This window comes from Lonchura striata, chromosome Z, assembly GCF_046129695.1.
Source record: "Lonchura striata isolate bLonStr1 chromosome Z, bLonStr1.mat, whole genome shotgun sequence".
In the NCBI taxonomy this organism is placed as follows: domain Eukaryota; kingdom Metazoa; phylum Chordata; class Aves; order Passeriformes; family Estrildidae; genus Lonchura; species Lonchura striata.
Window position 1 is genome coordinate 27,584,715 of NC_134642.1, and position 22,228 is coordinate 27,606,942.

General features: G+C 39.2%; 1 protein-coding gene across 4 annotated transcripts in view; it reads right to left on the reverse strand.

Moving 5' to 3' along the window:
- Positions 1 to 22,228, reverse strand: part of MAST4 (microtubule associated serine/threonine kinase family member 4) — a 279,183-nt gene that overhangs the window by 159,846 nt on the left and 97,109 nt on the right. For 2 of the 4 annotated variants that reach the window (XM_077790300.1, XM_021534406.3), the window contains exon 4: positions 5,245 to 5,319. In XM_077790300.1, the coding sequence (XP_077646426.1) occupies positions 5,245 to 5,319 (75 nt within the window). Of the gene's footprint in view, positions 1 to 5,244; positions 5,320 to 20,553; positions 20,664 to 22,228 lie in introns of those variants that run through there. The other 2 variants (XM_077790301.1, XM_021534408.3) reach the window with 2 other exon arrangements.

Consider the following 22,228-nt stretch of genomic DNA (forward strand, 5'->3'; position numbering starts at 1 on the left):
GGCAACGACCAGTATGAAGCTTCAGGATGAACATATTGAGAGCAGCCCTGCTGGAAAGCACTTGGGGGTGCTGTGGGTGAGAGGCTGGACATGACCCAGCCATGGCACTCACAGCCCAGAGAGCCAAATGTGTCCTGGGCTGCATCCAGAGCAGTGTGGGCAGCAGGGCCAGGGAGGCGATTCTGCCCCTCTTCTCTGCTGAGACACCACATGCAATACTGTGCTCAGTTCTGAGGTCCTCAGCATAGTAAAGATAATCACTTGTTGAAGTGAGTCCAGAGGAAGCCATCAAAATTATGAGAAGGATGGAGTACATCTCCTATGAAATAAAGGCTGGGATTGTTCACCTTTGAGAACAGAAGATTTCAGGGTGACCTAACTCAGTATCTGAACGGAGTCTAAAATAATGGAGACACCTTTTTACAAGGGCATGTAGTGAGAGGACAAAGAGTAATGGCTTCAAACTGAAAGGGGGCAGGCTTAGATTGGACATTGGGAAAAAAGTTTTTCCTGTGAGGTTGGTGAGGCATTGGAACAGGCTGGCCTGTAGAACCTGTGGATAGCCCATCCCTGGACGTGTTCAAGGCCAAGCTGAATAGAGCTCTGGTCTAGCAGAAGACGTGCTTGCCTATGGCAGGACAATTGGAACTAGGGATCTTAAGGTCCCTTCCAATCCATACCATTCTATGACTGTGTAATTGTTTGAAGTTTAGCTTTCCCGGATTTGCATCAGACCCAACACAAGCTCATAGCTGTCCAAGTTCATAGCACCATATCCTAACAACTCTACTCTCTTTTGACTGGACAGGCCAAGATCCTCTTCCCTCACAAAGCATTCATCTCACTAAGTCAATACAGCATGTTCCTTGCTGCTTTGGGTCAGCCTAATCACTGACCCAGAAATGGACTTCATCAGGGTCCAGGACAAGCAGACACAAGTGAATCACTGCAGTCAGCTGACCACAAATGAATGATCTTCTGGGCAATTTGTAACTCATAGTCCTCTGACTCACACAGCACTCCTGCTGCTCTCATGAGACACACTATCTTGCTTCCAAGTCTCCCAAATACAACCATTCTCCCCTAACCATGAGGTTAGGAGGCAAATGCAGGAAACTTGGGACATGCAGAATTAAACGCCAGAACAAAGCCCATCAGAATGTAGGCACAAAACCAGTATTCCTTTACGAGTTTGTGATGGTTTTGCTCCAAGCCCAAATAACATCCCTGATACAAGCAACAGTCCCTGCAAGCTGTGCAGGCTGTGCTTCCACTACATCCTGCCACCTGGGCAAACAGCTGCTGCACAGGAAGGCAAAAGGAATAAAAAGGATCACACCTGTCTTTGCAGTGCCAAGACACAAAACATTTCCAAAGTAATAAGTTTGTTTGGTTTTAATTTTTTTCTTTGTTTTTGTGGGGGATTTTGTGTGTGTGGGTGTGTCTGTGTCTGTGTGTGTAGTGTGTATTTTTTTAACTATGAGAGCTGAACTAAAAAAGCTTAAAGAAAAGCATGCAAGATATGTTGATGGCAATTTGCTGTATTTGGTCTGAAAGCAGGCAAAATAGTCCTTGGTTTAGCATAACCAGATCATGAGGCTTCTGTGCACCTGCACCAACAGGAACAACTGCCAGCTCTTCCTGAGGCACAAATGAGCGTGACAAAACAAACAGCTGAAGAAGTTCTGCCAGACTTGCCTTTCTACAGCTTCCTACTCTGGAACTACCTGCAAAAGTGACTCTCAGCCACATTCCTAGTCTTGAACAGGAGACCATCCTCGCTCCCCCACAGCCCAGGAATGAATGGTCAGCGATCTGTAGGCCTAAAAGGTAGAGGAGTCTGTCAAAAGGTACTGCAGCAGGTATGTCTGCAGAGATACAAGGTGTATGCAGGTAGGACTGGGAGACAGGCTGCACTGCCATTGCCTTTGGAAACTGGAGCTGTCTTTGGAATTGGAGTCCAACTTTCCCACCAAGTTACAACTTCATGAGAGAAAGTTGTGGGCTTTCTTCACCAGCTGCTTTGCAAATGGATTCCTTGAGGCGGAGTGCTTTCTGGTCAGATTGTCACAGCAACTACTGGTAAGGGCTGACTTGCAGCAGTCTGTAGGTGACCGACAGAAAACAGCAGTTCTTCAAGTGCAACAGGAATACAAAGGAAAGACACAGCTTGTCTCTCAGAAGCCCTGTGCTAACAGCACTTCCCTCCTTTACTTTCATAGTGATCTGAATAGTAAATACTGAGGATTTCACACTGCCTGAAGCATGTCCTTGGAACACAGATGAGCCTTTGAAGAACACAGGATATCCCCCTTTTGTTAATCAGTGCACTGTGCCACACTTTGGCCAGCCAAATCTGCTCAAGGTTTCTCTTCCAACCAGCACACAATGAGATGCAGTACCTGCTCCAGGACAGATTTGTCTTCCTTCCCTTTCTTGAGTAGTCTCAGCCCATAGAGTAGTAACCCAGCACAGCCTCAACAGTTTTGAAAAAAGATGTTGAAAACCACCTTTTCACAATTCTCATGTCCACTTCCAGAACATGCACGATGTAGAGCAGCAAACTATGCCACCTTGTCCTATAATCACCAGCCAATATCCCTATTACAAAACTTTCTGGTGAGCTGCCAAGGCCAAACCAGATTCTACATTCCATCAGCTGGGCCCACCTGAGTGGGGTCTGACCACAGGTTAACATGACATCTCCCACATTTGAAACCCAGAGAAGTATTAGACATAAGTTATGTTACAAGAGGTTTAGATTGAGTATTAGGAGCAATTTCCCCACAGCTCAGGCAGTGGAACAAGGTTCCCAGGGAAGCAGAAGAATCACCATCCCTGGAAGTGTTCAAAACATACAGCACCTGGAATCATGGTTTAATGGTGAATATGGTGCTGGGTTAACAACTGGACTTGATAATCTTTGAGGCCTCTTCCAACTTTGAAAATTCTATGATTCCATGAGCCCAAAACACATCATCCAAGCCCCTGCATGTGACCCTTGCACAAAAGAAGGGAGAAGGCATGCAGGAAGGATGAGGAAACAAACAGAAATTAATAGCTCAAATTACCTCAGCCAGACCAGGGATGTACAGTACTTTCAGCTGTTGATTTCAAGAACACAGCAAGGGTGGTTGTGGCTAAGAAAAGCACATACATGTAGGACGTAATGCATGGCACCTATTCTCCACTGAGAAATGTGTACCAGAGAAGAAGAGAAGGCATGGTTGGCAGCACAGATGGGTACACATGCTGGTTAATTTTACAGGCTCACCATGTCTAAGTACTGGCCACTCAGTGAAATGTTACCAAAGAACAGGACTCAGAAGACTACTGCTCCAGATTTTCATCAGTCTCTTGCCTGGACAGCGAGGGAGATTATGTGAGTGACCTGGAGGTCACAGAGAACTATGAACTTGCAGTTTTTCTCTTCTTTCCCACTGGCACTGAAGAAGTGCTTCTTATTTGCCTTCTCTCTTCCCCTCCCCCTTCCTCCTCTTTGCTCATTTGTCTTTTCCTTCCTTCTCTTTCCAGACATATTTTAATAAAAAAAAAAAACACTAAACCAGAGCAATGCTCTTCTTACTATGTGCTGAGAAGTTTTTTCTAAGCAGATGGTCATGCTGAAACTACTGGCAGTCATTGCAGGGGAAAGGTGTAGCTGATGCTGCCTGTGGTAACAGCCCCCCTCTGGATGCTGGGCTGGTGTCCAGCAGAGCTGAGCTGCTGACATGCTCCGAGTGTATCAGGATGTTCTCCCAGCAGCAAAGAAACTAAAGTTCAGTGGCTTAGGACTCTAGAAACACCAAGCAAGTCCTTCTGTCCCAAACAAAACAGAAGAGCAAATACTAAGGTTACTCATAGCTACCACACTGAGGTTTTGACAGCACATCTACCTTTGACAATGTATATTCAGGCAAACAGTAGGGCACTGGGGCATTGTGAAAAAATGTAGGAAAACTAGGTAAGAGGAGGAAGCAAAACTTAGCACACTTATATCCACAGAACTGCGCTTCAGTAGACATTTTTCATTTAAATCACGTTGAGGCTCTACCCATTGCAGAAATTACTTGATTCCAGTAAATAGTAATGCACACAGAAAGTGGCTTGTCATGAGTACAGGCTGATACGTGCGTGCGTGCATGTGTGTGTGTGTGTGTGTGTGTGTGTATTTTTGGGACTTTTTTTTGGGGGGTGTGTGTGCATATGTGTGTGTGTGTATGTTTTTGGGACTTTTTGGGGGGTGTGTGTGCATATGTGTGTGTGTGTATGTTTTTGGGACTTTTTTGGGGGGGTGTGTGTGCGTGTGAGTGTTTGACTTACTTTTGCTTCTTTAAACCCCAAAATGCTCTTCCCAAAACCCCCAAAAAGATATCTTAGCATTGATAATGTTACTACATGCTGAAAGAAATTATAAAACTCAACATTACTAATACCTAATGAATTAACATATATAAAAACAGAAGGAATCAGTCTGACAACAGTATTTGGAATCCTAATTAAAATGTAAGACAAAATATAAAATCAGGGCTTTTCTTACATAAACAGGAATGCTATCACAGACCTACTTCAACCTGTATTAAAAGTTGTATGTAAATACTGCAATTAATTTTGCAGTATCTCAAATAATGTGAAAAATGGGATTTCCAGGCAGTCGTAGTAATGGATACACAGTTTCATATTTGATGGAGTCTCACAAAATAAGTAGCACAAAATAAATACAGCTGAACACTGATGCTCTAAAATGTGCACTGTAGTTTATTTTATTAGAAGTTACTATGAAGTTTTTGAGTACATCTCTAAAAAGGTGGAACAGCCTTATGAACTAGGAAGTACTGTTATTGCATCTGCTCAATCATCTTTTGATGCCAGTCTATCTATACAAAACTTCGTATTGCTTCATAGCACTCAATAATAGTGTTTGACTATTTTCTTATCCTTGCCAATTTTTTATTCAATTTAAACCTTTTGCTGTTTAAGAATGAGACAAATGAACTTCACATGGACTTACAAAAAGACATCACACAAACTCAGAAAAGCAAAGTGGAACTTTTCTACAGTTTCTATTACATTTTGCAGATACAAACAAAATCTCCCCACAATTTTTTAAAGTTAAAAAAACAACTGCTGCACTTGAGTAGGAATCAATTCCCCCATCAAGCTCAAAGAGCTTCTCTTTAGCAACATATCCTCTGCTGACACAACATTCCATTTTAGAAATGGTCCTTCAATAAAGGCACTCACTTTTGTAGCTGATGGTTCCACTAGTCTCTGACGGTGGCGTGCGGAGCTGAAATGACTCTTCTGAGGCGTCCCTTCCTGACAGTGAATGAAGAAAGGGGAGGAAGAACAGAGGAAAGGGGGGCAATGGATCGTGGAGGGGATGGAATGGAGGATGTTGGAGAAGGGAGAGGGAGAGTATTTAACTGAACTGTATTTTCACTAACTTTGAAAAATCTTTATTACATCAATTTAAGTAATACCACTGTACAAATATCAGAGAGAAAACGAAGCATTTGCTTTAAAAAGCAGCATCTCTAAGTTTTTATATACATATTATTCACACACATTTAATAATGCTGTCTCCTATAAATCCACATATATACACATGTACAAATGCTTACTTCACTTCCAGATACACGCATTAAACATTAATTTCACTTTTCCAAAGTATACACATTATCTTACATTTTCTGTATCAACTTATGCAGTTAAACACAAAAACCCCAATCCAGCTGGATTTATGCTTCAACGCAAACATCAAAATCTCCTCTAGTAAAGTAAGATTTTTTTTAGATTCATATACTCCACCCAGACCTGCAATAATCACCTTAAATTCTAGACACTTTTACCTTAGAGAGATTAATGTCCTTGCCTGAGAAAACAAAGAAAGCCTAGGCTCACACAGGTAAAAGGTAAGTATTTTAGAAAGCAAAACCGGAAAGAGCATTCAGCTGAAAAATAGCCTGAAACCTGATAGTCTTCGTTGCATGTGCAATACAACAAGAGATTTTTCCAGGACACGAGACACTAGTTTCAATTAATATCCAAGAGACAGAAGTGCGACATTTATTTTCTTCCCCATGTCACTTCAAACATGCTGCATCAATCTCTCCAGAAACTTTCCAATTCTGAAAGCCCCTCATTGCTGTAGTAAGTATGAACTTTACTTACTCTGTACTAAGTATGTAGTAAGTCTGCTATTTCAGATGTGTGTCTGAAGGGGAGAAGATATGGGTGAAGAGCCTGCTTCTAATCCCAAGAATCAGAGAATGAAAATTTATAAAATCCATTTTTTCTTTCTCACTTTCTTTTTTTCTTTTTTTCTGTCAGAGCCAATGAACAATTGTCCTAAGAGTCTTCTTTGGAAAAAAAAGTCACAGTATTTTAAAAATATAAGACAGACCTTCTCCTATTTCTGAAAAGATATTCACAGGGTTGTTTAAATGAAAATACAATGCTACTCAAATATTTTTCAAGGTCTCAAGACTTAGTTTTCAAAAAACATTTTTATAAAAGAAGTTTCTACACCTCCTTAACAAAAAAGCTTCTATTTCTAGCATGACACCACACAGACAGAACCTGTCCTGTAACTCAAAAAGATCTGGTGGAAATAAAGATTACAGCCACAGTGGGAGGATTACATCATAATTCACCAAATCAGCAACAGGAGTAGTGTAAACTAGCTCTAATCAATAGAACCAGCATTACAGAAAAAGTAGTTATCCAACACTTGCCTAAACACCTGGTTACAATTGCAGAAGATTGTTCTGCTGATGGCAATGTATCTTGGTAGCATTCCATTAAATTACTGGTGTAATAGACTAAAATTAGCAGTAAGTACTATGGCTGGATGACCTTTACACTTCTTATTTAACAATTTCTTTTAAAATTTCTCAATGCCCTTGACATTATAATCTAACATCAAATTTCATATAATGAACAACAGATGCTTGAAAAGGGTCTCCTTTCTGTCACAGTTTGGAAACAATGGTAGGGTCAGCTTAACCTGGACATTAGCTAGCAAAAATGCTGAACTTTAGAGGCCTTACCTTCTCCTATATTAAGTTACTAACTAATCTGACATGGGATCCTGTACTTAACTGATAAATGTGGAATTCTTCCTTTAGTCACATTTTTCTTTCTTTCCAGTCTCTCCTTCAAAATGCTTTCCAGAAGAGTTGGCACAAACACAGTTTACACATAGAAAAAAAACCCAGTGCAGCACCAATACAATTTCAGAAGCAAAAATGTCTACCTAAATTTATGTCATTACTCCTATGAAAAAGGAAAGTCAGAGTTCAGGCTATTAAATGGGCTGTGCCTTCAATCACATCAGCCAATACAATATTCTGAATCAGAATATATTAACAGTTCACTTTTTAGCCCAAAACAGTCAGGGTAGACTTCATGCAGTACCGTCCCATGTAAAGATGATAGTTTATCATCAGGACATGTAAAGGTTAAACTAAGATCAACAAGAGATTAAAAAAAGCTGCAAAGAATCGGGTTCTTTCACTATGATAAAAAATTCAATATAGAGCATTTGAAGACATTAGAGACATTAGACTGTATGCATACAAGCTCTGCATCATAATGTCATGTTCCTTAGTATTACATTCCAGCTGATAAAAACAGAAACTTTCTGCCAATGTCAGCAGTAGGTACTGTTCCATACAGGATTGTCTAATAAGGGCAGACAAACCAGAGTCAATGTCACAGAGACACAACAATCTTTGACTTGGGGGGGAAAAAAAAAAAAGAAAAACTGAAAAATAATAACAATAACAACAAAAACTTACATGCTGAAAAGACTAAGCATTCAGAGTCACTGCAGTTATTACCAGTAAAGCACATACAGTAGATCCATGATATCCTTGAAGGATGAATGTCCTTTAGAGAGGAACCAGTCAGTTGCAATAATAAGTTGACATAATAAAACTACTGTCAGAAAACAAAATCCTTACAAAAGCCAACACAATTCAAGTCAACAAAGACAGCTAAAGACAGATCCTAAATAATCCTAAATGATAACCTAAATAATAAACTCAATAATAAGGTATTTTAGTATTTTAGTTAGGTGGCATGCAGAAAATTGGCATGGGAGCAGAAAGAGACAGAAACTCATTTCATTTAACAGGTGCGAAATCAAAGAAATAATCTTGTGGGAAACACACATCTTGGGGTAAGAAAAACAACAACAACAAAAAAAAAAACATATAACCAAAAACACACACCCCACAAAAAAAAAAAAAAAAAAAAAAAAAAAAAAAAAAAAAGCAACACAGATGGGGCAACAAGTATTGCACGTAGTTTATTTCTGAAGTCACAGAAGCCTGAAAATAGCTGTGAGGACAAAATAAGCTTTTGGCTGAAGAGGCTGGTAGCTAATTCAGCTATGTATAGGCTTCACTACTGATACCAAAAGCTGTTTCCATTAAGAGTAGCTACCATTCACTGTGTGGCTAGTCTCATGAAAACATGAGTATCAAGAGAACAGCAATAGCAAGTGACAGAAGCACGTGGTCTTATCTGAAGAGATTTCTACCTCCAGAATGAAGTGGCCACAGACTTCTTTTTTTTTCCTCTCCACGTTTTTTAGTTGCCAGACCAAGATCTGAAATGAGTGCAAAAATTCCTCACAGAGGAGATGAATTCACCAACAAACCCCACAGCTGGTCTCTGACAGATCTGCAAGTATTTAGCACTGAAGTAAAAATAATTCACAGACACAACTCCATCCACATCAAGCTGGGCAAATCCTTATGCTGACAAGACTATTCACACAACCTGAAACTATGATCATTCTAAATATGCTTCCCCCAAGACTAGCCCTAGGCTATCTCAAGATATATCTGCACCCAAGACTCAAGTCCCTGCCACGTCCTTAAGTGTCCTATAGAGGTGACTGATATATAGAGGTGTCCTATAGAGATGACTGAGCATCCTGGCATTTGAGTTTAGCAATAGCTACAGCAAAACTTATCGCCAAGACCTGCTGTCATCTAAACTTTTTGTTACATTCCTTTACATGGTAATCTACCTCCTGTTGTATAGTGTCTCACACTAGATGCAGCTGTTCTATTCAATTACCAAACCACTACACTGTATATTTTTAACTGCTCTGAAGATCCCTTTTTTCCTTTCTTTCTCCTGCAAAGTTAAAATGTTACTCTGTTATAATTCATCTATTTAGGAGGGCTATGTAAATACAGCTGTGAGGGTACAGCAAAAGTACAAGAAAGGACAAAGTAAATAAGAAAATTAGGAATAAAAATGTGTTAGAATGTAATATGTTTAGTCTGATTTTTTTCTCTTTCTTTCTTTCTTGCTTCAAAGGAGCCAAGATATCATCAACAAAGAATGCCATTCAACTTCTGATAACTCAATAGTTTTAGGATATAGCAAAGAAAGCAGTAAATACGGTGGCATGGCTATACAATCAAGTCATTTCACATTACCAAAATGTTCAACAGCATCACTGCAACACTAATTTACGATATTACCCAGTTATGTTTTTATTAATTATATCATTCAGACAGTCAGTGTGCTATATTAGCATTAGCATTTCTTCCTATACACAGCTTCCTGGCACTGGATACCTGTTGAACAGATCTGTAAACAACACCAAGGCCATCTCTATCAGATATCTGCTTAGTAAAGCTACTGATGATTAGACTATGTCCATCCAGACATTATGATCATTTCATACTTAATCCTTGAAAGTGTGTTAATAGATAAAATTTTGACATCTCTTTTTTTTCTATTACATTCTATCTAAGGTTATATCTTATCTGCTGTAAGGTTATCAGTAGCCTAGCCATCTTGTACAAATAAATTTCTCTGTGTTTCAACTTACCAAAGAGATAATTAAATGCTATTCCTATTTCAGCAATAACATGAGACTTGGAAAGAGGAAAAAACAAAAGATCTAGGAAGACTCAAAAGGTAAACTATTCAAATTTTCAGTGTTATGGGTGCAGATTGGTTAATAGCTTTTCATAATTAAGAAGAAGGGAAAAAGAGTAGTCTTTACAGGCACTGGGGGCCTTTCTCTCATAAAAATTAATTCAACTTATTAAAACAACTTATTAAAACAATAAGATATAGAGGTAGCAGAGATATGCAGAGAGAGAGGGAGGCTGTACACATTCTGTTCCCACAAAAATTCACAAAACTAGACAGCAAAACATACTCTGCTTACATGCAATGATACTGAAAATTCACCGACACTTAAAGGGTATACAGTGTGGAAAAGCTGAATTACTCAAGGTAACATGCAAATAATGCAACAGATTGATGACGAAACTATGAGACTCAATACACGCAGCAAGCCTATAGACCAGCAGTGCTCAGAAGCCCGGAACTTACCCTTCTGATAATATAGTACAATCTAAAAATATCTCCAAGCCCTTGTACTGGTACAAGAGGTAACAAACAACACAAACAACAATCCTGCATTTTAGTCTCCATAACTTCAAAGTACACTGAATTCAAATTACTTATTTTTGTAAAACAGAACAGCAGATAGTAGGTAAGCCAGCATGCCAAGTGTGGGGGCAGGACCAAGTTATAAATTGTAACACACAGTCCTTCCCTTTCAGAAGCAAGTGTGAAATCCTTTGGGATTTGCTGGGGGGAGAGGGATGTGTTGGTTTGGCTTGGTTTTTAACTACTAAAATATTCATTTCTTGCTGATGTCCACTGCCCTAAAATTTGAATTCCAGTGTAATACTTAACTAGGCTCTGAGCCAAGCTCTATAGGCTGATCAGGAAAGCTCTTTCTGCTTCAGAGGCATCTCACAGCAGAGAAAAAGCATAGTTAAGTAAGAAATATTTCTACATAGTTATGGGATTTGAAAAACAGTCATAACTGTTTGTCAGTTTTTTGACAAACAATGTCACATTATGGCACAACTGACAATCCTTACAGCCAAGGGAAGATACCATGTCAATAAAAACCAACACACATGTGCAGTTTCAATTTTGAACAGTAAGAAAACAAACCCTTGAAAGCTATCTTCCACAGAACACAAACCAAAGGCCAGGAATGTATCTTGCAGCAATAAAGCTGTTAGCAAGAGAAAGTTCTGGCAGACAAAAAAAATCATCTCAGGTAAATTTCTGTATCCCATTCTTACACCACAGCGACAGATGTTATGTTCTGAATAACATAAATGTGTAACTAACATGTTTGCTGAAATTGCTTGGCAGTCTAACACATCAGTGTGCCAGACACTCTCCTGTTAGCCCCCCTAGTTATGGCACTACCCTCTTCTCCCTAATCACTTCCAGTTCAGACAATCATTACAGCATTTGAACAAAGAACTCCATTTTGAAGGAGAAGGGGGCAAGAACTAATTTTTGACAGGATCCTCACTGATTACTGCATTTCCTCAGTGGTACTAAAGAGAATGCACATAAAAAAATGGGTGTTTTAATAAGACCTTTTTTCTAGAATAGCTCCTTTGCAGAAACTCATCCATTTAAAAGTAACTGAATCTTCCCCATGTATCTCCTGGGAGCCTCAAGACAGGAAAACAAACTTCACAAACCTGTAAGCCAGACCAGCATTACTGGATTCAGCATCAGAAAAGGTTAGTATTGATTTGCCATATAGACTCCACATCAGAAAGAAATTACATTGAAATAATGGAAGGTGTCTTTAGGGTAAAACAGGCAATCAAAAAACATACACTACTACATTTTGCAGAAGTGCTAAAAAACTAACTGGAAGGCTCAGTTCTTACTGTTAAAATAAAGCAAGAGACATAAGGTGCTACAGAAACCATTAAAAGACATCAGCCCTAAGCATACACAAATAAATAAATACACAGGAACAAAAATTCAGAAAACAAAAAAAGGTGGTTGTTCTCTTGTTATCCTACTGTAAAACCCCTGAACACCATAAAAAATCAGACAATAAAATCAGTTCCAAAGTTTTCTCAAAAATGTTCAAAAATATTCAAGTCCTGAGCTGCAATCTCAATCAGACAAGATTTGAGATTTGGTCATTTTGCTGTGACCATAAGGAGAATGTAAGAAAGAATGCCAGAAGACAAAATGGAGAAAAATTAAGTTGGCATTACTGGTAAGGCAAATTGCAAGCAACATAAAACAAATTCCAAAGATGCATGAAATAAATCTGTGCTGAAATATGAGGAGTAAAGCAACGCACAGTCCTAAGAGCAAGAAAAAAATTACACTGAAGCAACTTAACAGTCAAGATGATGCTCCAGTCTAGCAGGCACTAGTCTCCTCAGTCAAATGCAATGTCTTTGCAGTTACCTCATACAAATACATTTGTTAAGGATTAAATCTCTTATCACAACTACAAAAGAAAGTATGTAAATGCAGTAATAGCCCCTGCTCAGGTCATAGAGGTGATATGCTCAACCTCAAATCTTCTTTGCTGCCAACCAACCCAAAAAATTTGTAGATTTTGGCTACCCTGTCCTAAAAAAAATTTTGAACTGTTGCTTCCAGACAGTAGCAAATACTCATGACAAAAGTGACAAATATGAAAATGTTATTAATGCTTGAATGTTAAAGCCTTCTGTTTATCATTGTCAGCCTAATAATACACCATACTTGACCACTACTTTCCTCACACCAAATAAACTGTGATACTCTGCAATGTTAAAACACAAATACACTATTCTGTCTTAAAGAACTGAAAGAGACCAGCACATGAATATAGAATCAGAGTAACATGAAATGTAGCGCTTACTCTCGTCACAAACATTTCCTCTAATTTTTCATTTATATTATTCTTTCCTTTACTGAACTTCTCAGCATTTACTAAAATCTCAAAAAAACAAAGTAATTAAAAACTAAAAAGCTGGGTTCCCAAGGGACACTGAAGTCCTAAAATCAATTTTCCACTCATAACCTAAATTTTCCAGCTGCGCTCATGAGTGTTGTATTCATAAAACTTAAGAGTTTGGGGAATACTTCCAGGTTCTTCTGCACACAAATTCTGACTGTTGAATTCCCCTAATGTATCTGCACAACTTGGGTACATACCACTAGGCTTTTTTATAGCAACTGAAATGGTATTCTTCTAGAGTCATAATTTAAAGGAAAGTGGTAAAACACATTAAAAACCCCTTTTCACATCAAAATAATTCAGAAGTTAAAGCAAGCATACACTTTGTACACTTAGCACACTTTCCTTACTTTTCACATAGAAAGTTACAATGAGGGACAGGAGAAGAATCTACATTAGCTGAAAAACATCTTCAGATATGTTTCTGTATTTGATATAGCATGATTTATTTGTAGAGACTACCAAGAATATTCAAATACACAGAACACATGCATAAACATGCACACTTAAAGCTGTAGTTTTCTACGGCTAAAATACTATCAGAGGATATGACATTATCTCAGCAAAACATATCAATGCACATAAGTCAATTCTACAGGGCAGATATTCTGAAGTATTTCCAGGTTCCAGACACCTGAAAGTGAAATTCAGAAAAACATATTGTTTCCTAACAGCAACTACCAGTTATCACAATCCCATCTTCTAACCACAGACTACCTATTAGTTTAATTAGATTGTAAGTTTTATTACAAAATCATTCTCTTCAGATTTGATCATGTGCAACATTTTCTTTTACAGCATCCAGACAAGGATGAATTTTTTACATTGTGCTGCTAAAACTGGATCTCCCATTTCTAATAGTAAAACTTAAAAAAACATCCATCTTGTAATATTTTTCAATGCACATGTTCATTGAAATAGTGTCTTGGTTGGGGAGGATAACCTGATGTCATAGAAGTGTTACTTAACATCCTTATGAAACTAAGCCAAGCATATATACACAAAACAAAGAAATTTCAAAAAAGACAAAGTACTCAAAATAAAGCTTGCACTGTAAAAACCTGGAATTTAGCTGCTAAAGTCTCTGAAGAGCTTGTTTTTTATCAAGGGCACAGAATACAAGTATCCTTTTCATCTCTAATCCCAGCTGTTGCATGCCACTGAGAAGCACCAAACTTTACACCTAAAATCAAGGCAGACTTGAATGAAGGGGTAGAGGGAATCCAAGAGGAACACAAGTTAGAATCTGAGACAAAGTAATTGAATAGTATTACAGAAAGCATGAGTTGCTGACAGACAACAATGATGTTCTGATTTACACTGGATGAAGCAAGGATCCTACAGAGAATAAGGTTAGCATTGCAGAAGTTAGTCCTACATGTACAGGGGGAAAAGTAAAGTCAAGAAAATAAGATCAAAATCAGTTGCAGTATTTGGAAATACTGCTTTGAAATCCTAGAAGTAACTTAGGGATTTTTATGTAAGTTTAATGTTCAAATTAATAACTGGTACTGTTACAAGCAATTTGAAGTAAGTTTTGCCTCGATTTAATAGAAGGAATTAATAGCATCTCAAAGCCTGTAGGCAATTTTGAGAAAACAGATAATTTAACAAATCTAAAACTTTTGACTTTTAAAACAAATGTAGTTTATCAGTTAGTTAAAGCTAATCTAAAATCATTATGTGAAGTATGACACATGAAGTAGCATCATAATCAAAATTGCATCAAATTCAAAGGAAGCATCTTACAAAAAAATTTGAAAAGAAAATATAGATAATTACTGGTTGCATTAGTTGTAACAAAGTAAGTAAAACCATTTGTCAAACCAAGGACATTTCATGGAACTTTATAAAAAAATCCTGTTTCAATAAGCTACTGTCCTTCACGCAGCTAATATTCCTACTGTTACCAACAAAACAGGCAAAGAAAAAAATAAATTTAAAAAACCCACAAAAGTAGATTTTGGAGATAAGCCAAGTAACTTAAAAAGAGGAGCTAACAAGTACACAGAAGATACCAAAGCTGCTTTGTTTTATGACCCTTAAAACACAACTGAGATCAGCTCAAATCATTACAGACTCTACCACTGAGCTCACCAATGGACCCGACACAAAGAAATGTTAAGTTTATGTTTCTCCTTCCAAACCTAATACAAAACAGTCCGTCAGTTTCGTGACATATTGTAGACTTTATCAAGAAATTTTGCTACAATTATCAGAAGGCATTAGTAAGAAGTATGATATGGGCCACAGGCACCAAGTTTGACCCCACACCAAATACTTTAGCTCCAGATGAAGCATGATGCTCTCTTTTCTTTTTTTGATACTGGACTCTGAAATAATGTGACTACAACATACAGAAAAGCAAAGACAGGGATCGGGGCCGGGGGGGGGGGGGGGAGGGCATAATCTGAAAGATTAACTCTTTTAGAAAAGCTTTCACACCTCAAATAATAGCAAAGTATGTCTGACACAGTGTTTTAGAGGACCTGACAAACATGTAACAATGCATGAATTTCTGGAAAATAGAGCTGAAAAACTGATCAAGAGATTGTACACTCTATTAGGCCTGCACAAGTGACAGCTAAGAAGGAGAGGAAATATGTTCTTTATCTCAGTATCTCTTTTCTCAGAAGGCTGGGTCTTTGCTTTCTAATGGCAGCTATCACTGCCTATCACTAATTAAGCCAAGAAACCATCTATTCTAACTTTAGGTACTCTTAGTACCTAAGATGCCCTGTTCTATGTAACAGTGTATGGGACAATTCAAAAATAAATATGGCTCTATCCAGGAAAAAAAATTACCAAGGTTATACAAAATTTAGTGGGTTTTTTTTTTACATTTTACATCTACGTATGTTGCTCGTGCAATACACTCATAAAATGAAAGAGCAAATATCACAATTTAAGTAGTCCTGGGTAGCTCAATCACTTTAAAAATGTTGAGGTTTTAGTAAATGTAGAGAAGTTTAGTTTGCAAGTGTGGCCCCTTTCAGGCCCCCCTTTCAGGCAGGTCTGAGTAAAATTACTAAGCAGGGTATTAACACAGTGCAGACACACGGCTAGTCCCATACAACACCAGAAGTGTTATATCCCTCTTCTTCTTAACTGATTAATTTGAATCTACTGCAAACTGCTAATTTTTGTTTGTTTTTTGTTTGTTTTTTAATCCTTCTCTGGTTCCACGCCCTCCACAAACTTTTTCTTCCAAACACTCACTGGAAGGCAGAGAGATACATCAGAACTGATTCAGTTACACAACTTCTCTTTTGATACTGTAAAAACATTTCCACTAATAGAGAAACACAAGCAGAAACAACGGATAAGGTCTCTCTCGCTAGAGAAGAACACTGTCAAACCAATGACAATTAAGAGGTTCTTACAGAACTTCATCTGTAAGACTGACTTCTACGCCCTTTTTTCTTCACTTTGCAAGAGATACCAGGCCAACTTCCAACTAATGCTCTTCAACTTTTATCATTTTTTTTCTCAGGAGACCACCCAAAATTACCTACCTAAGCACAAACTGCATTTAGAAAAGAGAAAGTTACAGTCTGCCTCTTTCCTTTCCTCTCCTGTAGAGTGTGGCTTCCAAGATAAACCTTTTACTTCGCACATCAATTTTCAGTATTTCAGAAAGAATTCTTTTCATTAAACCTTCTACTCCAAAGAAATCTCACCTGCTTAGGAACTGCAAATAAGGTCATATTTTTCCATTAAGTTCTTTCTTTCTGATTTCTCAGTAAATGCATTTCCAGTTGAGCCAATAAGCAAGTACTTAGAAAAGTCTGTAAGGTATGACTTTTTGCAAAGGTCTGGGCAATTTATGTATCACATTTCAAAACATTTATCTACAAGAATAACTGTTTTCCTGTAGTGAAGATAGAAGAAAGGAGTCAAAGCTACATAATGACTGTGCCCCTTGCCACCTTTTCTAGAAACATATAGAATTGATATAAATTGATTTTCTCAAATCCACAAAAATAGCAACTTTCCATTTACACCACATGGTCCGTTACATTGCTTACTTCCATTTCTACAGCAGTAAGTCTGAATTTTGTGATTAAATTATTTTTATCTCATACCCATTCCCCCCTCAAATCAATGCATATATTAGATTTCCAAATGGAATTTTCCACGTTGACTATAATCATATCACTGCAAACAATGCAATGCAGTCACCTTGAATTTAAAGAAGGATTAGATTCCCTATGAAAATTTTCCAGCATTATAAAAAAAAATGTATATATACCTAGAGAGAAGAAAAGAAATAAACACAGCATTTTCTTTGACATTTGAGAGGTTTCGTGTACAGCTGCTTTCTCTGCTGTTGGTCAATTTCTCTGCAAGTCTAATTAAAAAAGCTCATGTAATCACAAGAAGATTTACAAGACACTGTTTACAGGCCACTTAAATGCAAACTGAAATTAGCAAAAGGAAAAGTGAAGGCCCAAAGCATCTGTCTGACAAAGTGAAAGCTTAATCAGCACTGGAAGCATGACTGAAGCTGGCTGCTTCTGGCAGTAAGGTTTCTCCCACATTCCCATATCCTTACAGATTCAGGGAAATACGTGCTACCTTTACCATCTATCATCTGGGTTTGGAGTCGTTACTTTAAGGCAATATGAAGTACAATGCGTAGTCAAACAATTACAAGCACAGGCTGCTAGCAGACTGCAATTAAGAATGTAATTAATAATGTGCAAGAAGTAATTAGCTGGTTTTGCCTTTTTCAAATTTATTTGCAAGAAATTGTCATTTCAATCCACACTAAATTGCACTTTAAAAACTTAGACGTTGAAAGAAATTATCAATTTTATCCTGATGTCCTGATGCTTCTTACCAAAAAAGTGTTCTTTGCAATTAAACCTTCGGTCTTTATTCTTCTATGAATACAAACACACAACTAGACACAGAAAAAGGTTGTAGTAAAATTAAGTAGGTATGTGTATTCAGATTGCAACCAATTAAAGGCTCAGTTTCTTTCAGAAAGCTGAGCAACAGAAAAATCTTTTACATATCAAGCTCAAACAAAATTCATCCAAGTCTACATATTTACTTAAGGCTTGTATTTTGAGATTCAATTCAAGCTGCTTCCTGGCTTTTTTTTAAACACAGCACGATGGTACAAGGCATTAAACACAACTACATCAGGTTCCCATCTAAAAGGAAATGGTTTGTGTGTCCTGTAAATCAAGCTTTGAAGCAAATTCTGTACAAAGAAAAAAGAAAGCCAGCAGTTATACCAACTTTGCTTTTAATTTACTCATATGCTCTCTATCATTGTTTAATTTAAATACCTTCACCTATGAAAGCACACAGCTTTTAAGCAGTTTTACCTGCTTTTAAAATATCTACTTCTAATGAAGAGAACTGACAAAGTTACATAGGGCTACCTGACCTTATATTGAAGATCACAGGTACTTCAGAACAATCTTAACTCAGAAAATGTCCTTTTCTTTTCCCCCGTTGTTTTTGGGGGTTTGTTGTTTTGCTTTTTGGAGGGGGAGGTGGGTGTTTTGTTGCAGGGGGTTTTGTTTGTTTGGGTTTGTTGTTTTTTTTCCATTTGGAGGTTTTTTGGGGTATTTTGATGTGTGATTTTTTTTTTTTTTTTGGTGGGGGTTTTTTGTTTATTCCTTTCAGAATACACTCAACAGTCTTTACAAGAGAGTATCAATAACATATGAAAAAGAAAAAGGGGCAAAATATATGGATTACTCCCAAAGAAAACAAGGAGCAGGTGTTATTTAGGGTTGGGTTTTTTTACGGTAAAAACATATACTATGACTATTAATTAACGAAGTCACTATTTTGGAATGTACTATAAAACCAAAAGGTCAGCAAAGTAAACAACTCAGACACTTAATATTTATTAACAAAACTTAAAACAAAACTTAAAACATTCCTTGTCATATAACCTGCTTTCCAGCTCACAAGATCACCATCTCTAGGCAAGCTGCATGGACAACAGATGAAGACAGGAACAAAGCAACAGAAGAACGCAAGGGGAGCGAGAGGACAGTATGAAGACAGATTCACTTTAAAGATCTAATGAATACAACTTCAGTGTAAACAGCATTTCTACCCCTCCTATCTTTTTCTAAATGATAGTATGTCCATTTTAACATTTTTGACCACTGGCTGATTTTCTCCATTCTAGGACCAGATCCTAAGGAAAGTCATACAGTACATATCTTCAAAAACTGCATGGACTGCAAGTGTGAACAGGCCCCTCTGCTACTTGGATTATTCACCATATAACTTTCAATACTCTTAGGTGACTGTAAATTGTTCTGTAAAATATTTTTGGTATTCATTTAAAATTGTTTTGTTAAAGTCACAGAAAATAAAATAAAAATAACCTCAACTCAACACATTTTTTTCACACAAAGGTTTAAGTTATAACCTAATAAGACTAGACTGCTGTTTAATTCAAAATGAAGAAATCCGGTTTACACTACTGAATGGATTAGAGCAAGTTTAAGAGAAGGAAGTCCGGTTTCACTATAAAGATATACCTCTTGAAACTTATATATCCTTTAAAAGATGTCATCCACAGTCTCAACCTGCAGCAGGGATTCTCCCTCCTACATGGCCATCAAGTGATAGAAAATATTTAAGATAGAAGCACTGACTGAAGTTACTTTTTTATGAAGTTACTCACTTTCCACAGGCAAGTGTTATCATACATAAAGTTAAAGAAAAGTTAATGGATTCTTTAAAAGGCCCAAGAGAATTTCAGGACTTCCGTATGCTACATAAGAACATGTGCTCCAGATTCTACTTCTATACCTCTAAAAGAAACTGTCGCACTGGGTCAGTACCAAGTTGAAAGCACTGATCAAAAAGGGTATCTTACTAAAAAGTTCAGAACTGTGCAAGTTCAGCGCATGTTAAATGCTTTATGGGGGTTCGTATTACTTAAGAATACGATCCAAAATGTATGGAGACTTTCCTTTTCACCCTCCTTCCATTGAAATTGCAGATGTGGAGGAAAACAAAAGAAAGGAAGTACATTCATCGCTGAGAGCTACTTGAGCAAAGGGGCTTTCTGAACAATGGGCCGTAATGATGTAGTCTGAGGTGGTGCTCCATTTTGGTGAACATTAAAAAAGTAACTACACCGTCTATTCGCCTGTAGTCATATATCCTTGACTATTATACTTTCTGCCGACAAATATATGTATATAAGTATGCACATTTTAATTATTTGAGTGACTTATGCATTATCCTAGAAGGGTACGTGGTTAGAGTCTTGGGTTCAAACAACATACGGTACCAACACTGTGCCGTAACCCTCGCCCTATCTTCGCTACGGGGGTTTCCAGACTTTAGGGACGCCAGCGGAAAAGTCAGCCCAAAGCCGCCCGGGAAAGGAAGACGCGCCCGCTCCGGCGTTCGACAAAGTGTGCGGCGGCCGCCCGGAGCGCCGAGCACCGCCAAACTTTCACCCCGCCGGCAATGCCCGGCCGCTGCCCGGCGCGGAGCGCGGCTGGCGGGAGAGCCCCACGGCCGCCGCCGCTGCCGTCTGCCGCGCAGCGCCCGAGCGCGGGCTGCGGCGCCGGCTCCGCGGGCGAGCCCGCCGCCGCGCCCCGCCCGCCCACAGGTGTCTCCCCGCCGCCGCGCCCGCCGCCGCCGCGCCCCGCCGCAGGTGAGGAGGGCAACTTCCCAACTGCGGGGAGCGCGGGCCGCCCCGCGGGCGCGCCGCCTCGCCCCGCCCCTACCTGCAGCCCGCGCCTCCGCAGGATGCCCGGCTCGTCCATGCCGGCGCTCCGGCGCGCTCACGCCGCGCGGCGCCGCCTGGCCATGCCGGACCGCCCGGAGCCCGCTCCGCATCCCCGCGGCTGCCGAGCGCTGACATCACGCCCGCGCCGATTGGCGCCGCCGCGCACGTGACCGCCCGAGGCGCGCGCCCCGGCAACTTCGGGACGCGGTCCGGCCGCCGCGGCCCCGCCGGCCGGGCAGCGCGGGCCGCCGGAGCCGTGAGGGACGAGCTGGCCTCCTCCTGCAGGATGGCGCTGCAGCGCTGCTGTAACCGCGCCGCCTAAGAAGCCGCGCCCCACTGGATTCCCATGTGAGGCCGCGGAGAACCCGCCGAGAGAGGACGGATTGTCTCAGGGTGCAGGCACCCCGGCTGTGACCTTGGGCTTGTCGCCCGAGGGTCTCTCATCAGCTCAGCTGACCCGACTGGTGGAAGGAAGACTCATCTCCGTCAAAAACTAGGTGCTGGCTTCTTAAAGGTTATGTCTGAAAGCACAGATTTTAAGGAGCGAAACGGCGGTGGGAGTTTTCACGTCTGCCAAGCTGCTGGTTAAACAGATCACTGATTTCCCCCCCAGCCCGCAAAGGCTGTCAATATACTATTAGCTATTCACCCATTAACAGTCTAAGATGAGGCAATGACAATCACACCCTTAAATCTAGTATGAAAAAGAAATATTGATTTCCTGTCATACTGCATCATTTTGAGAAGTAGTCCATGTACATTCCATAGTAGTAAAACCTGCCAGGGGCAAAGGCATTTAGAACAAAAAAAATGAAGGATTGCTGAAAGGATAACACTGAGTGTAAAAGCTTATCTGAAGAACAGAAAAAGAGCAGGCTGCTGTATTCCCTGCCCCCAGCTCTCAACTCTTCCTTCATACAACTGAAATGAATTAACATTATTGTTTTACACTTGATACAATTAAAAAATATATAATTTCTGCTATTAAGCTAGATTTCTCTGATACTTCCAACTGTATTATTCTAAAAAGCAGTCAATTTTATCTAAGTTACACAGTCACATTAACTGAACATGTTTTCTCCTTCCTGTCCCTCCATGTCTCCAGCTCCAAATGCATCCATCAGATTTGGTCAATGGATTAAAACTGAGCCATCACACACTTCAGTTACAGGATCAGAGCAGTACTTTAGTTAAGAAAGGAGATACTCATACTGACCAAAACTCCAATTCCACAAGAGGGAGACAAGGAAAATCAAACACACTGATAGATTTACAAATCTGTAGGCCAGAAGGGGATATGCAACCATCCTGCCTTCCTCTGTAACAAATGCTACTCATCCCTCCTGAATTCATTTTTCAAGAATAGCATCTCCTCAAGCAGCATGCTGACCCTAGTGAAAACTTTTTTGCTTTACAGATTCAAAGTGAGAAGTGACTAGATCCCCTCACCTGCTTGAAACAAAGGGGAAAAATGCTACATTATCTCCTATGGGATCCACCCAATAATCCTGTTTTGCCTTTTCCATTTCAAAATGCCATCTTCCTTCTTCTGATAACACATTAAAACTTTATCCCAATCATTCGCATCCATGTTGTCCTCACATAGGATCTCTTCTATGTTTCTGTTTCCAAAAACAACACAGGCAAACGAATGACAATCTAAATGCTGTTAC